The sequence below is a fragment of the Anolis sagrei genome, chromosome 2 (genome assembly GCF_037176765.1).
Source record: "Anolis sagrei isolate rAnoSag1 chromosome 2, rAnoSag1.mat, whole genome shotgun sequence".
NCBI classification, from domain to species: domain Eukaryota; kingdom Metazoa; phylum Chordata; class Lepidosauria; order Squamata; family Dactyloidae; genus Anolis; species Anolis sagrei.
Genome location: NC_090022.1, coordinates 163,806,264 through 163,821,813, shown reverse-complemented (window position 1 = coordinate 163,821,813; position 15,550 = coordinate 163,806,264). Strand labels below are relative to the sequence as shown.

Genomic DNA, 15,550 nt, shown 5'->3' with positions numbered 1-15,550 from the left:
GACCTCATGGGCCATCCAGTCCAACCCCCTGCTCAGAAGCAGGAATATTGCATTCAAATCACCCCCGACAGATGGCCATCCAGCCTCTGTTTAAAAGCTTCCAAAGAAGGAGCCTCCACCACACTCCAGGGCAGAGAGTTCCACTGCTGAATGGCTCTCACAGTCAGGAAATTCTTCCTCATGTTCAGATGGAATCTCCTCTCTTGTAGTTTGAAGCCATTGTTCCGTGTCCTAGTCTCCAAGGAAGCAGAAAACAAGCTTGCTCCCTCCTCCCTGTGGCTTCCTCTCACATATTTATACATGGCTATCATATCTCCTCTCAGCCTTCTCTTCTTCAGGCTAAACATTAAGCTCCTTAAGCCGCTCATCATAGGGCTTGTTCTCCAGACCCTTGATAATTTTAGTCGCCCTCCTCTGGACACAATCCAGCTTGTCAATATCTCTCTTGAATTGTGGTGCTCAGAATTGGACACAATATTCCAGGTGTGGTCTGACCAAAGCAGAATAGAGCTTGGGTAGCATTACTTCCCTAGATCTGGACACTATGCTCCTATTGATGCAGGCCAAAATCCCATTGGCTTTTTTTGCCACCACATCACATTGTTGGCTCATGTTTAACTTGTTGTCCACGAGGACTCCAAGATCTTTTTCACACGTACTGCTCTCGAGCCAGGCATTGTCCCCCATTCTGTATCTTTGCATTTCGTTTTTCCTGCCAAAGTGGAGTATCTTGCATTTGTCACTGTTGAACTTCATTTTGTTAGTTTTGGCCCATCTCTCTAGTCTGTCAAGATCGTTTTGAATTCTGCTCCTGCCCTCTGGAGTATTGGCTATCCCTCCCAATTTGGTGTCGTCTGCAAACTTGATGATCATGCCTTCATCTAAGTCATTAATAAAGATGTTTAAGAGGACCGGGCCCAGGACCGAACGCTGCGGCACTCCACTTGTCATTTCTTTCCAGGATGAAGAGGAAGGCTTGGGGAGAATCACCCTCTGGGTTCGTCCATTTAACCAATTACAGATCCACCTCACCATAGTTTTGCCTAGCCCACATTGGACTAGTTTGTTTTCCAGAAGGTCATGATGGACCTTGTCAAAGGCCTTACTGAAATCCAGGTACGCTACATCCACGGCATTCCCCTCATCTATCCAGCTTGTAACTCTATCCTTATTCCCTGACAATAACATTGGGACACCAATCAGGATCCAAGTCGAATCTCCTTCCAATTCTGGAAAAAGCAGGGCCTAAGGACACAGGGGGGAAAAAGTGGAAAAGTAATCCCAAATGAGCCCCAGGAACAGGATCTCTGCACACTTGGTCTCCTTACCCCTATCCAGTCATTTCTACTTCTCTCCTGTGACCTTCCCTGACATTTCCTACTGGGCTGAGTGGCCTGACCGGTCTAACAAGAGATGGAAATCTACCACCACCACCACCCACATCCTGCCTGATCTGTGCCAGGCAAAGCCAACCCCTACATCTCCATTAGCTGTCATTAGACAGTGTGTGTATATTTACATACATATCAAAACCACCATAGCACAATAGTTCTGAAGAATGTCTTTCCTCGTTGATGTTTTGTTAAACGCTATGGCTCTGTATCAATTGGAAACACACTCTTGCAGTGTTATTCTTGTAACAGAAAAATAAATACCTTAGGATCAGTGACTGTGCCACCTCTGAATGATTGGTATATGAAATTACATGAAGTAATTTCAGGTGTTTTCACTAAACCACAGTATTGTTAGTGAACACAGGACTCCTCCACCCCAAAAGATTTATTGTTTTCCAAGGACATTATGCCAGAAGGAAATAAAGCGGCATCCTTTCTTTTACATGAAGCCCTCCTCATGACTTGCAGCAGCTAATCTTCCCCAAAAAGTCATTTTTTCCACATTTACACTTTTAGACACAGCTCGGAAACTACAGCTGGTGCAAAGATCGGCAGCCAGATTGTTAACTGGAGCAAGTTACAGAGAGTGGTCAACCCTCCTGTTTAAACAGCTCCACTGGCTGCCGATAAGTTTCCGGTCCCAATACAATGTGCAGGTTACCACCTATAAAGCTCTAAACGGTTCAGGACCTGCCAATCTGCGTGACCTCCTCCTCCCTTACGAGCCCACGCAGTCCTTAAGATCTTCCGGGGATGCTCTTGTCTCGCTCCCACCCCCATCTCAGGCCCGGTTGGTGGGGATGAGAGAGAGGGCATTCTCGGTGGTGGCCCCCCGTCTCTGGAACTCCCTCCCCAGGGAGATTAGGCTGGCACCCTCCCTAGCCACATTCCGTAAGGAATCAAAGACGTGGATGTTTCGTCATGCTTTCGATTGACGACTCCTATGACAAATGGCCTGTATAATGACTTAAATTGTCATTCAATCTGATGTCTTATATTATATTAACTGATCCTGTTAATTTGCTCTGTTTCCATGATTTTTCCTATGCCATAATACATTGTCATCTATCTTACTAAACCACTTTATCCTTTAACTAGTTCACATAGTGGTTTTCCTCCCTCCCCTCCAAAATTAGTCTGCTGTTATTGTTGTTGCTAGCTATTTTTGTTATGTTGTTTTATGCTATTTTTATGCTGTTTTAATTGTTATTGCTTTATTTTAATTGTATTCTGCCTGGGCTTGGGCCCCATGTAAGCCACCCCGAGTCCTTTCGGGGAGATGGAGGCGGGGTAGAAAAATAAAGTTGTCCTCCTCCTCCTCCTTTAATCTGCGGTAGTCTGAATTGGTGCATGACCCAGGTAGCCTGGTCTTCTTAATCTGTACCAGTCCAAGATTGAGTGCATATCCCATGTAGCTGAATATGCCACCGAGGGCTTCCCTAAGGATCTTTCTTCTGTGCAAATTCCAATCCAGTACATATTCTGCAGAGCCCATGCTCTTTAGTATGTGTTGATTAGAACTAGCACATATCCCATGGAACCCAGCCTGTGACCAGAGGTCTCTCCAAGGACAATTAAATATCCAGTCTTCCAAAAGAAAATGTATCTTTTGAACTAAAATGTATCTTCTTACATGGATTTCCTGACACTTTCTATCCCTGGTTCTACTTTGCCCTATGTATCCTTATTTTAGTCTGAGCATATGCCCCTCCGCTGATCCTGATATGCGCACATGTGCAGGAGCTAAATAATCAAAAGGAAAAGACATATATACAAAAGCATTAAAGTCACATATCTCAACGTTAAAATCCACTAGTTAAAACTCTCTCAACAACCCTGTCAAATATGATTGGCATGCTAAGGGTTCCTTTCACTGCCTCATTGCACAGTCCCAAAGGCTCGGTCCCACAGCCAGGTTTTTATCATCCCTCTAATGGACAAGAGGGAGGGGGCTGGCCTTTTCTCATTAGGAAGGGAGTTCCATATCCAAGGGGCAATTACTGAGAAGGCCCTGTCTCTCAACCCTGCCAAACGCACCTGTGATGGTGGTGGGACCGAGAGCAGGGCCTCCCCAGAAGATCTTAATCTCTGCGGTGGTTCATAGGGGGAGATGCATTCAGACAGGTAAATTAGGCCGGGGTCGATTATTATTATTATTATTATTATTATTATTATTATTATTAAATAGATGGGTATTTGTAAAAACAACATTTGCCTGAGACTAGAAAGAAGCAAAACCAAATTATGAATGGAACTATAACTAGTAGAGAACTTACAAAAGTTATTAATAAGGTTTAAAAGGGAAAATGCCTGGATCAGATGGATGATCATATATTTGTTTAGGATCTTGAGGGTTTTTTCAGGCTATAGGGCCATGTTCTAGAGGCATTTCTCCTGAGGTTTCACCTGCATCTATGGCAAGCATCCTCAGAGGTAGTGAGGATGCACCTCACTACCTCTGAGGATGCTTGCCATAGATGCAGGCGAAACGTCAGGAGAAATGCCTCTAGAACATGGCCCTATAGCCCGAAAAAACCCACAAGAACCTAGTGATTCCAGCCATGAAAGCCTTCGACAATACATATATTTGTTTGTTTGTTTATTTGTTTGCAGTGTTTTTATACCACTTTTCTCACTCCTGGAGGGACTCAAAGTGGTTTACAGAGTTGGAATCATAACAGTTGGAAGAGTAGAAAATATTAAGAAATAAAATCTTATTAGTTGGATGGACATGGCCTGACATTTGCAGGATACAGATATTTACAGTATAATAAAATTCAAGTGAATTTAGATTTTAAGAGCCATGCTGTAACAACAATCGGGACTAAATATAAAAGTTGAGTATGTCCTTTTTTCTTTTTTTTTTACAGAAGACAAATGACAGGAAAAGAAAACTGGTGAACTTATCAAGATTTATCGGTGAAATCTCAAAATGCATATAAAATTAAACATAACAACCAATACTTATCAGAGAGGTATTGTATTTACCTTTGTTTAAGAATTTTAAAATACATAATAAGGGATGTGGTTTGGACCAGATATATCAGAGTTGGAAAAGCAATTAGGCATGGATGATGAACCATTTTATTGTTAAAATGTTTGCACTTCTGTTGAAATTTAATATGGAAAAAGAACAGGTTAAAGATTGAATATGGGATTTAACACAGCTGGTAAATCATCAGCAGTTACAAGATCTATCAACCAAAAGGTTGCAAGCCCAAAGCCCTGGGTCAGCATGAGCTGCTGACTGTCAGCCCAGCTTACTGTTTACCCAAGCAGTTCAAAAATAGTTTAGCTATAATTAGAGAAATTAGATACAGCTAAAAGCGGGGAGGTGTTTTATGATACCATAAAGAAAGAAGATTAGAAAATGCTGGGTGACCAAAAGGAAGGAGGAAGTCCTGATGGCTCTTTGTCACAGAGGATGGAGCAACAGAACCCCCTGTGGCTGGATTTGAGCCCAACCTTCCATGGCACCAAAAAGCTGGACATTGAGTCAAAACAACACACCTCCTTCTATTCTGTCTGTCTCGTGTATACAAAACGGCATTGAATGTTTGCTGTTTATGAGAACTGTGATCCGCCCTGGGTCCCCTTCAGGGTGGGAAAGGCGGAATATAAATAAAGTGTTATTATTGTTGTTATTATTAAGAATTTGGGTTTAAAAAGCTAGAAGAATGGGAACCTATGTGGATACAAACTTTAAATGCATTTTATGTTATGATTTTAAAGATAGCTTTTTAATATAAAATGGTGCATTGTAGGTATATAAATCCTGAGAAATTGTCTAAGATATATATAAAGATGTTGTCAATACATCTTAGACGTGTGGAAAACAAGAAGGGATTTCTAATCATACTTTGTGGACTTTGGGAAAGCTTTAAAAATGGATACAATATATGAAAAATAGGAGGGGTAGGAAGAAGAAGAGGAGGAGGCGAAGAGGAGGAGCAGGAAGAAGAAGAAGAAGGGAAGACAAAGAAGAAAAGAGAAGGAAAAGAGGAGCAGTAGGAAGAAGAAGAAGAAGAAGAAGAAGGAAGAAGAAGAGAAGAGAAAAAAGGAAGAGGAAGAAGAGGAAGAAGAAGAAAGGAGGAGGAGGAGGAAAGGAAGTGGGGGGAAAGGAGGAGCGGGAGGAGAAGGAGGAAAAAAGGAAGAGGAGGAGGAAAAATATGAGGAGCAGGAGGAGGAAGAAGAAGAAGAGAGGAAGAGGAGAAAGGAGAAGGAAAATAGGAGCAGGAGGAAGAAGAAGGGAAGGAAAGGAAAGGAAGAGGAGGAGGAAGAAGAGGAAGAAGAAAAAGAAAAGAGGAGGAGGTAAAAAAGGAGGCGGAAAATAAGAGGAGGAAGAAAGGAAGAAAGGCAGTGGAGGAGGAAAATAGGAGCAGGAGGAAGAAGAAGAAGAAGGGAAAAGGAAGAAGAAAGAAGGAAAAAGGAGCAGTAGGAAGAAGGAGGAGGAGGAGGAGGAGGAAGAAGAGAAGAGAAAAAGGGAAGAGGAAGAAGAAGAAAGGAGGAGGAGGAAGAAGAAGAAAGGAAGTAGAGGAAAAGGAGGAGCAGGAGGAAGAGGAGGAGGAAAAAAGGAAGAGGAGGAGGAAAAATATGAGGAGCAGGAGGAAGAAGAGGAGCAGCAGGAGGAGGAAGAAGAAGGAGAAGGAAAATAGGAGAAGGAAAATAGGAGCAGGAGGAAGAAGGAGAAGGAAAATAGGAGCAGGAGGAAGAAGAAGGGAAGGAAAGGAAAAGAAGAGGAAGAAGAGGAAGAAGAAAAAGAAAAGAGGAGGAGGTAAAAAAAGAGGAGGAAGAAAGGAAGAAAGGCAGTGGAAGAGGAAAATAGGAGCAGGAAGAAAAAGAAGAAGAAGAAGGGAAGAGGAAGAAGAAAAGAGAAGGAAAAGAGGAGCGGTAGGAAGAAGAAGAAGGAAGAAGAGAAGAGAAAAGGGGAAGAGGAAGAAGAAGAAAGGAGGAGGAGGAGGAGGAGGAGGAGGAAGAAAAAAGTGGAGGAAAAGAAGGAGCAGGAGGAAGAGGAGGAAAAAGGAAGAGGAGGAGGAAAAATATGAGGAGCAGGAGGAAGAAGAGGAGCAGCCGGAGGAGGAGGAGGAGGAAGAAGAGGAGGAAGAAGAAAGGAGAAGGAAAATAGGAGCAGGAGGAAGAAGAAGGGAAGGGAAGGAAAGGAGGAGGAGGAGGAAGAAGAGGAAGAAGAAAAAGAAAAGAGGAGGAGGGAGCCGGAGGAGGAGGAGGAGGAGAAGGAGAAGGAGAAGGAGAAGGAGAAGGAGAAGAAAGGAAGAGGAAGAAGAAAGGCAGTGGAGGAGGAAAATAGGAGCAGGAGGGGGAGGAAGAAGGAGAAGAAAGGAAGAAGAAGGGAGAAGGAAAAGAGGAGCAGGAGAAAGAAGAAGAGAAGGAAGAAGAAGAAGAAAGGAGGAGGAGGAGAAAGAGGAGGAGGAGGAAGAAAGGAAGAGGAGGAGCAGGAGGAAGAAGAAGAAGAGGAGGGGGGAAAGAAAGGGGAGAGGAGGAGAAAAAAGATGAGGAAGAAGAGGAGGAAAACGATGACGAAGAAGAAGCAGAAGCAGAGTAGCTGTTGTTGTTGTTCGTTGAAGCCCACTTTCCCTCTCCCCATCTCTTGCCCCGATCAAGAGGGAAACTGCCCCCCTACACAAACGCACACCCAACCACCCACCCACCCCGTCCTACTCCGTACCATTGCCAGCTCCGCTTTGCCCATCTTCGGAGTCCACCTTTGCCTTGGCTCCTTGCAACGGGAGCCAGGGGCACTTTGCAAGGCGGGGAGGCCGGCCTTTGGAGGGAGGGGAGGGGCCTAGGACTATCCCCCCCCCCCACCTCCCCATGCCTCCCTTGGCCATGGAAGCCCGCCGGGTCACACTCTCCCAGCCTCACTCAGGTAAAGGAAAGGGCAATATCTTGATCACACACACACAAAACCCACCTCCTGGTAGCTAAGGACTGGAAAGCACACATGCAAAGAAGGAGACTTCAAGGGTGACTGCATCTACCCAACTTGACACCACTTGAGAATGTCTCCTTGCATGCAATTCTGAGATTTGGAGCATTTTGACAGAGAAAACGTGCTGCAAAACTACTGTCTAACTGCATTCATTCTACACCTCTAACTGACTAGATCAGGTGTCCTCAAACTATGGCCCGGGGGCCGAATATGTCCCTCCAAGGTCATTTACCTGGCCCTCGCTCAGGGTCAGGCATGTAGGGGGGGGGGGGCTATAGGGGCTTCAGCCCCCCCCCCCCCGAAATTCTCATGGTGGTCTGCGAGAAGGCCTTACTGGTACATTATTTAAACTGTTATGTTTATTCATATCATGAACTCATCACCATACTCAATATATCCCATATGCAGGGGGGTATTGGGGTAACGATGCAAAAGGTTTGCTAGGGTCAGGCATGTAGCTGGGGAGGGGGGGGGCTTGAGGGGCTTCAGCCCCCCCCCCCCGAAATTCTCATGGTGGTTTGCAGGGCCGTAGCCAGAAAAAAATTTCGGGGAGGGTTGACAATTTTGCGGGGGAGGGAGGTTGAAAATTTCGGGGGGGGGGGGGGTTTAACATTTTGGGGAGAGTTGAAAATTTCGGGGGGGGGGGGGGGGTTGAAACCTGCCTCCTAGCTCACGCTGAAGCAAAGAGCACAGCAGGGGGCAGAGCAACCTTCAATAGCCTGCAGCTCCACCCCTGTCAACCACCTCCACCAAGTCTGGCCTCCTTAATGAGAGCATTCAACACACACACCCCCAACTTGGTTGCTTCACTACATCGGCTATTGCTGCAAGTAATGACAGTGTGAATAAATTGCCAATATTTGCCTGAGATAGTGCTTGCAGTTCTGGAGGGAATCTTGATTTTTTGCATCTCATAGACTTAGCATGGGGATTTGGTTAACCAGTTAAAATTCATGAGTAAACCAGTTTTTTTTAAAAAAAATCTGAAACATTTCGGGGGGGGGGGTTTGAACCCCTAAAACCACCCCCTCGCTACAGGCCTGGTGGTTTGCTAGAAGGCCTTACTGGTGCATTATTTAAACTGTTATGTTTATTCATATCATGATCTGATCACCCTACTCAATATATCCCATATGCAGGGGGGTATTGGGGAAATGATACAAAAGGTTTGCTAGGGTAGACCCTCTTTCACTCACACTCAGCCCCCCCCCCGAAACTCAGCCCCCCCCCCCAAAAAAACCCTGAATTTTTTTTAGCCCCCCCCCCCCCAAAACGAAATCCTGGCTACGGGCCTGGCTAGGGTAGACCCTCTTTCACCTAGACTCAGCCCCCCCATCAAACTCACCCCCCCGAATCAAACTCAGCCCCCCCCCCAAATCAAAATCCTGGCTATGGGCCTGCTCACGGTCAACCTAAGTCTGACACAACTTGAAAACTTACTTAGGTGATCCCTCCTTGTCCGCGGATGATGGTCCTCCAGGGTCAGTGTGCAGTATGCGGTGGATCCTTAGGTGACTGATTTCATTTTGTAGATATGTCGCAAAACAATACCAGTAACTGGGAAAAAAACCCTACCTACACTGCTATCGAGTAACTGGACCCCCAGGTTATTACTTACTTCTTACTTACTTAGGCAATCCCTCGTTGGCTGAGTAGAATAGTCTTCCAGGATCAGTGAGCCCCCCAGTGGCGCAGCGGGTAAAACCCCTGTGCCGGCAGGACTGAAGACCGACAGGTTGCAGGTTCAAATCTGGGGAGAGGTGGATGAGCTCCCTCTATCAGCTCCAGCTCCTCATGCAGGGACATGAGAGAAGCCTCCCACAAGGATGACAAAAACATCAAATCATCCAGGCATTGCTTGGGCAACGACCTTGCAGAAAGCCAATTCTTTCACACCAGAAGCGACTTGCAGTTTCTTAAGTTGCTCCTGACACGACAAAAAAAAAAGTGTTCTGATGGGTCCGTAGGTGACTGTGGAGCCCTATTCTTGTTCTGCATCTTCTCCCGCAGTGAGGGCATTAGTTTCCGGGTGAAAGGCGGCCCCAGTCAGGGTTGGCTTGTCCTGCCTTCCTCTTTTAACATTTCTCCCTTTCTCCCTCCATTCGTACCTCTTCAAATTCTGCAGCACTGCTGGTCACAGCTGACCTCCAGCTGGAGTGGTCAAGGGCCAGGGCTTCCCAGTTCTCAGTGTCTATGCCAGAGTTTTAAAGGTTGGCTTTGAGCCCTCTTTAAATCTCTTTTCCGGTCCACCAACATTCTGTTTTCCGTTCTTGAGTTTGGAGTAAAGCAACTGCTTTGGGAGACGGTGGTCAGGCATCCGGACAGAGGAATTTATGGCGGAGGATCATCACTTCAATGCTGGCAGTCTTTGCTTCTTCCAGCACACTGATATTTGTTCACTAGTCTTCCCAAGAGATTTGCAGGATTTTCCGGAGGCAGCGCTGATGAAATCGTTCCAGGAGTTGCATGTGACGTCTGTAGACAGTCCACATCTTGCAGGCATATAACAGGGTTGGGAGGACAATAGCTTTATAAACAAGCACCTTGGTATCCCTAAGGATGTCCCGGTCCTCAAACACTCTCTGCTTCATTCGGAAAAATGCTACACTCGCAAAGCTCAGGTGGTGTTGTAGTTCAGTGTCAATGTTGACTTTGGTGGAGAGGTGGCTGCCAAGATAGCGGAAATGGTCAACAATTCCTAATGTTACACCATTAAGCTGTATTTCTGGCATTAGAGAGGGATTATCTGGTGACTGCTGGAAGAGCACTTTAGTTTTCTCGTTGTTCAATGACAGGCTGAGCTTCTCGTATGCTTCTGTGAAAGTGTTTTGAGTGGCTTGTAGGTCTTCTTCTGAATGCACACAGATGACGTTGTCATTGAAAACACACAATAACAACAACAACAATCCTATCTCATCAGCCAAAAGCAGGCCCACACTTCCCATTGAAATACTAATAAGTTTATACTTGTTAAAATTGTACTTCATTTTAATTATTGTATTCTTTTTAAATGTCTTTTCCACTACAAATAAGATATGTGCAGTGTCCATAGGAATTCATTCATGCTTTTTTCAAATTGTAATCCGGTCCTCCAACAGTTTGAGGGACTGTGACCTGGCCATCTGTTTAAAAAGTTTATGGATCCCTGGCCTAGATAATGCACCGTCACACTAGAGCAGGGGTCCTCAAACTAAGGCCCAGGGGCCGGATACAGCCCTTCTAGGTCATTTGCCCAGTCCTCGCTCAAGGTCAACCTAAGTCTGAAACAACTTGAAAGCACACAACAACAACAACAACAACCCTATCTCATCAGCCAAAACCAGGCCCACACTTCCCATTAAAATACTAATAAGTTTATATTTGTTAAAGTTGTTCTTCATTTTAAATGTTGTATTGTTTTTAAGTGTTTTTTGCACTACAAATAAGATATGTGCAGTGTGCATAGGAATTCATTCATGTTTTTTTCAAATTATAGTCCGGCCCTCCAACAGTTTGAGGGACTGTGACCTGGCCCTCTGCTTAAAAAGTTTGAAGACCCCTGCACTAGAGCTTAAAGAATAGGTATCACATTGGGATATAAGCCCCTTCTGCACTGCTATATCATCCAGATTATCAAATCAGATAACCCACATTATCTTCTTTGAAATGGATTATACGAATCTACAGGAGCCCCCGGTGGCACAGTGGGTTAAACCGCTGAGCTGCTGAACTTGCTGATCAAAAGGTCCGAATCTGAGGAGCCCCTTGAACTCCTGCTGTTAGGCCCAGCTTCTGCAAATCTAGCAGTTTGAAAATTTGCAGATGTGAATAGATCAATAGGGAACGTAATGGCACTCCATGCAGTCATGATGGCCACATGACCTTGGAGGTGTCTATAGACAACGCCAGCTCTTCAGCTTAGAAATGGAGATGAGCACCCCTCCTCCAGGGTCAGACACAACTGGATTTATTGTCAGGAGAAAACCCTATGTTACTTATATGAGTGTACGCTGCCATATAATCCAGTTCAAATCAGATAATCTGGATTAATTCAGTCCCTTCAGGGAGAGAGGGTGGATTATAAATTATTATTATTATTATTATTATTATTATTATTATTATTATTGTGAACCACCTCGAGTCACCTGCAGGGTGAGAGGGGCGATATACAAATGTAGCAAATAAATAAATAAATAAATAAATTATTATTATTATTAGAAACACAACAAGATGAGTCCACAGCAAACAAGATCACTCTGCTGGCTGTTATATTGGATTACTTATTTATTTATTTATTTATTTATTTGGTGCATTTGTTAACCGCCATTCTCAGCCCTTTAGGGCGACTCATGGCGGTGTACAACATACATAAAAAGGCAATTTACAAAAGGCAATTACAGAACAATATATTAACAATACAACAATTATAAAGTTACACTAAATAATCCGCTTCGTCTCATAGTGGAATCATAACCAATCTATTATTATTATTATTATTATTATTATTATTGTTATTTGAAACGCAACTAGATGAGTCCACAGCAGACACTCTGCTGGCTGTTGAATTGGATCACACATCGGACACTTCCCAAGTGTCTAGGACTGTGTGATGTATCGGCGAGTAACGGGTTGAATTCAAACACATTGGGAGGAGCCAGCCTAAAAAAATACAGGATGCATACTGATATAAACAGGCTGTATCCCAATGTGATAAGGTTCAAAGAGTATGCATCCCCTTTGAAATCCTGTGGCTGCTTCCTGCAGAATTCAGTGGTTTGTAGTTTAGGGAGGGGCCCTTCACACCCTCAGTCAAAGAGGTCCTAGCCAGTCTGCTCAATGTTGGTAACTGAGACAACTGCTCTTACTAGAATCATAGAATCAAAGAGTTGGAAGAGACCTCATGGGCCATCCAGTCCAACCCCCTGCCAAGAAGCAGGAATATTGCATTCAAATCACCCCTGACAGATGGCCATCCAGCTTCTGTTTAAAAGCTTCCAAAGAAGGAGCCTCCACCACACTCCGGGGCAGAGAGTTCCACTGCTGAACGGCTCTCACAGTCAGGAAGTTCTTCCTCATGTTCAGATGGAATCTCCTTTCTTGTAGTTTGAAGCCATTGTTCCGCGTCCTAGTCTCCAAGGAAGCAGAAAACAAGCTTGCTCCCTCCTCCCTGTGATTTTCTCTCAAATATTTATACATGGCTATCATATCTCCTCTCAGCCTTCTCTTCTTCAGGCTAAACATGCCCAGCTCCTTGAGCCGCTTCTCATAGGGCTTGTTCTCCAGACCCTTGATCATTTTAGTCGCCCTCCTCTGGACACATTCCAGCTTGTCAATATCTCTCTTGAATTGTGGTGCCCAGAATTGGACACAATATTCCAAGTGTGGTCTAACCAAAGCGGAATAGAGGGGTAGCATTACTTCCCTAGATCTAGACACTATGCTCCTATTAATGCAGGCCAAAATCCCATTGGCTTTTTTTGCCGCCACATCACATTGTTGGCTCATGTTTAACTTGTTGTCCACGAGGACTCCAAGATCTCTTTCACACGTACTGCTCTCGAGCCAGGCATTGTCCCCCATTCTGTATGTTTGCATTTCGTTTTTCCGGCCAAAGTGGAGTATCTTGCATTTGTCACTGTTGAACTTCATTTTGTTAGTTTTGGCCCATCTCTCTAATCTGTCAAGATCGTTTTGAATTCTGCTCCTGTCCTCTGGACTATTGGCTATCCCTCCCAATTTGGTGTCATCTGCAAACTTGATGAGCATACCTTCTAGCCCTTCATCTAAGTAATTAATAAAGATGTTGAACAGGACCGGGCCCAGGACGGAACCCCACTTGTGGCACTCCACTTGTCACTTCTTTCCAAGATGAGGAGGAAGCATTAGTGAGCACTCTCTGTGTTCGTCCACTTAACCAATTACAGATCCACCTCACCGTAGTTTTGCCTAGCCCACATTGGACTAGTTTCCTTGCCAGAAGGTCATGGGGGACCTTGTCGAAGGCCTTACTGAAATCCAGGTACGCTACATCCATGGCATTTCCCGCATCTACCCAGCTTGTAACTCTATCGAAGAAAGAGATCAGATTAGTCTGGCATGACTTGTTTTTGATAAATCCATGTTGACTATTAGCGATGACTGCATTTGTTTCTAAGTGTTTGCAGACAGCTTCCTTAACAATCTTTTCCAAAATCTTGCCCGGTATCGACGTGAGGCTGACCGGACGGTAGTTGTTTGGGTCGTCCTTTTTTCCCTTCTTGAAGATTGGGACCACATTGGCCCTCCTCCAATCTGCTGGAACTTCTCCCGTTCTCCAAGAACTCTCAAAGATGGTTGCCAATGGTTCCGAAATGACTTCCGCTAGTTCCTTCAATACTCTGGGGTGTAGTTGATCTGGCCCTGGGGACTTGAACTCATTAAGAGCGGCCAGGTATTCCTGGACGACTTCTTTCCCAGTTTGGGGTTGGATGTCCTCAAATCCCTCATCCACTCCATCTTGCTGAGGTTGAAGACTCTCTTTTTGTGAGTGAAATACACTCCAGCCTTGCGGACTGGAGTGTGGTGGTTAAGTAAAGAGGTGTTTCCTGGCTTGGAGTGCAACAAATGGTTAAATTCTCTCTTCTCCTCCGCTCAGTATAATTTTCTACTTGAGTTTTTTCTCCCCGCCCCCGCCCAATTGTGTTTCCACCTTATGCCAGATTCTACTCCACACAACCTACTTGCTACAAATAAAGAATTTAGGATTCTCATCTAGGGCTGTACAAAACATGACCTGTTGGAGAGGGGTGTGGAGTTAGAAGTCCTTTTGGCCAGAAGCTTCAGAATCAAGTGCCCCCAACAGCGCCAAGGAAACCACAAGCAAATGAAGCAGTTCTACAAGTTTTCTGCAATTACAGCTACAAGGTGATATTGGAGAGAGAGAAAAAAGCAGTAACCCAGTAGCTTAAGAGTCAAGACTGCACTTTCTGATTTGCTGTGAACATGTTTTGTCTGTATCAAGATTGAAACATGTGATCTGCAAGTCAAAGACAAATGGGTTGCTTATCTGTGTTAGTGTTATGTCGAATTCACTGCAAGCTTGGCAAGAGCAGTCAGAGGAGGAAGAGTACTCTCTCACCCATAGATGTACGGGATTTTACAATGCATTAATTTGACACTATTCCAGTGAGGTGACTGATGATAGTGACAGCTGTATACATCAGTATCTGTAGGACGGGGAGTGAACTCCTAAATTATTTAGAACTAGCTGTCCCCTGCCACGGGTTGCTGTGGCCCACATGGGGGTTCTGTATGGGAGTTTTGGCCCAATTTTATCGTTGGTGGGGTTCAGAATGCTCTGTGATTGTAGGTGAGCTATAAATCCCAGCAACTACAACTCCCAAATGTCAATATTCTATTTCCCCCAAACTCCACCAGTGTTCACATTTGGGCATATTGAGTATTCGTGTAGAGTTTGGTCCAGATCCATCATTGTTTGAGTCTACAGTGATCTCTGGATGTAGGTGAACTACAACTCCAAAACCAAAGGACACTGCCCACCAAACCCTTCCAGTATTTTCTGTTGGTCATGGGAGAACTGTGTGCTAAGTTTGCTTGAATTCCATAGTTGGTGGGGTTCAGAATGCTCTTTGATTGTAGGTGAACTATAAATCCCAGCAAGTACAACTCCCAAATGAAAAAAATCATTTTTTTTGAGTGAAGGACATACATTGGGTTGTTAGGTGTCTTGTGTCCAAATTTGGTGTCAATTCGTCCAGTGGTTTTTGAGTTCTGTGAATACCACAAACGAACATTAAATTTTTATTTATATAGATTCATGTAGAGTTTGGTTCAGATCTATCATTGTTTGAATCCACAGTGATCTCTGGATGTAGGTGAACTACAACTTCAAAACCAAAGGACACTGCCCACCAAACCCTTCCAGTATTTTCTGTTGGTCATGGGAGAACTGTGTGCCAAGTTTGGTTCAGTTCCATCACTGGTGGAGTTCAGAATGCTCTTTGATTGTAGGTGAACTATAAATCCCAGCAACTACAACACCCAAATGACAAAATCAATTTTTTTTTAGTGAAGGACATACATTGGGTTGTTAAGTGTCTTGTGTCCAAATTTGGTGTCAATTTGTCCAGTGGTTTTTGTGTTCTGTTCATCCCACAAACGAACATTACATTTTTATTTATACAGATCAGTGAAATGTATATAGATAGGCAGACATGGAACGAGTCAGCAA

The 15,550-nt window shown here is 44.4% G+C and overlaps 1 protein-coding gene across 1 annotated transcript in view; it reads right to left on the bottom strand.

The window, feature by feature from the left end:
- The window catches only part of RGL3 (ral guanine nucleotide dissociation stimulator like 3), a 40,475-nt gene extending 33,314 nt beyond the window's left edge, over window positions 1–7,161 (bottom strand). Inside the window, exon 1 of the mRNA XM_060759777.2 lies at window positions 7,078–7,161. Within this exon, the coding sequence (XP_060615760.2) occupies window positions 7,078–7,101 (24 nt within the window). The 5' untranslated portion in view covers window positions 7,102–7,161. The remainder of the gene's footprint in view (window positions 1–7,077) is intronic.
- Between the last annotated feature and the right edge of the window lie 8,389 nt (window positions 7,162–15,550).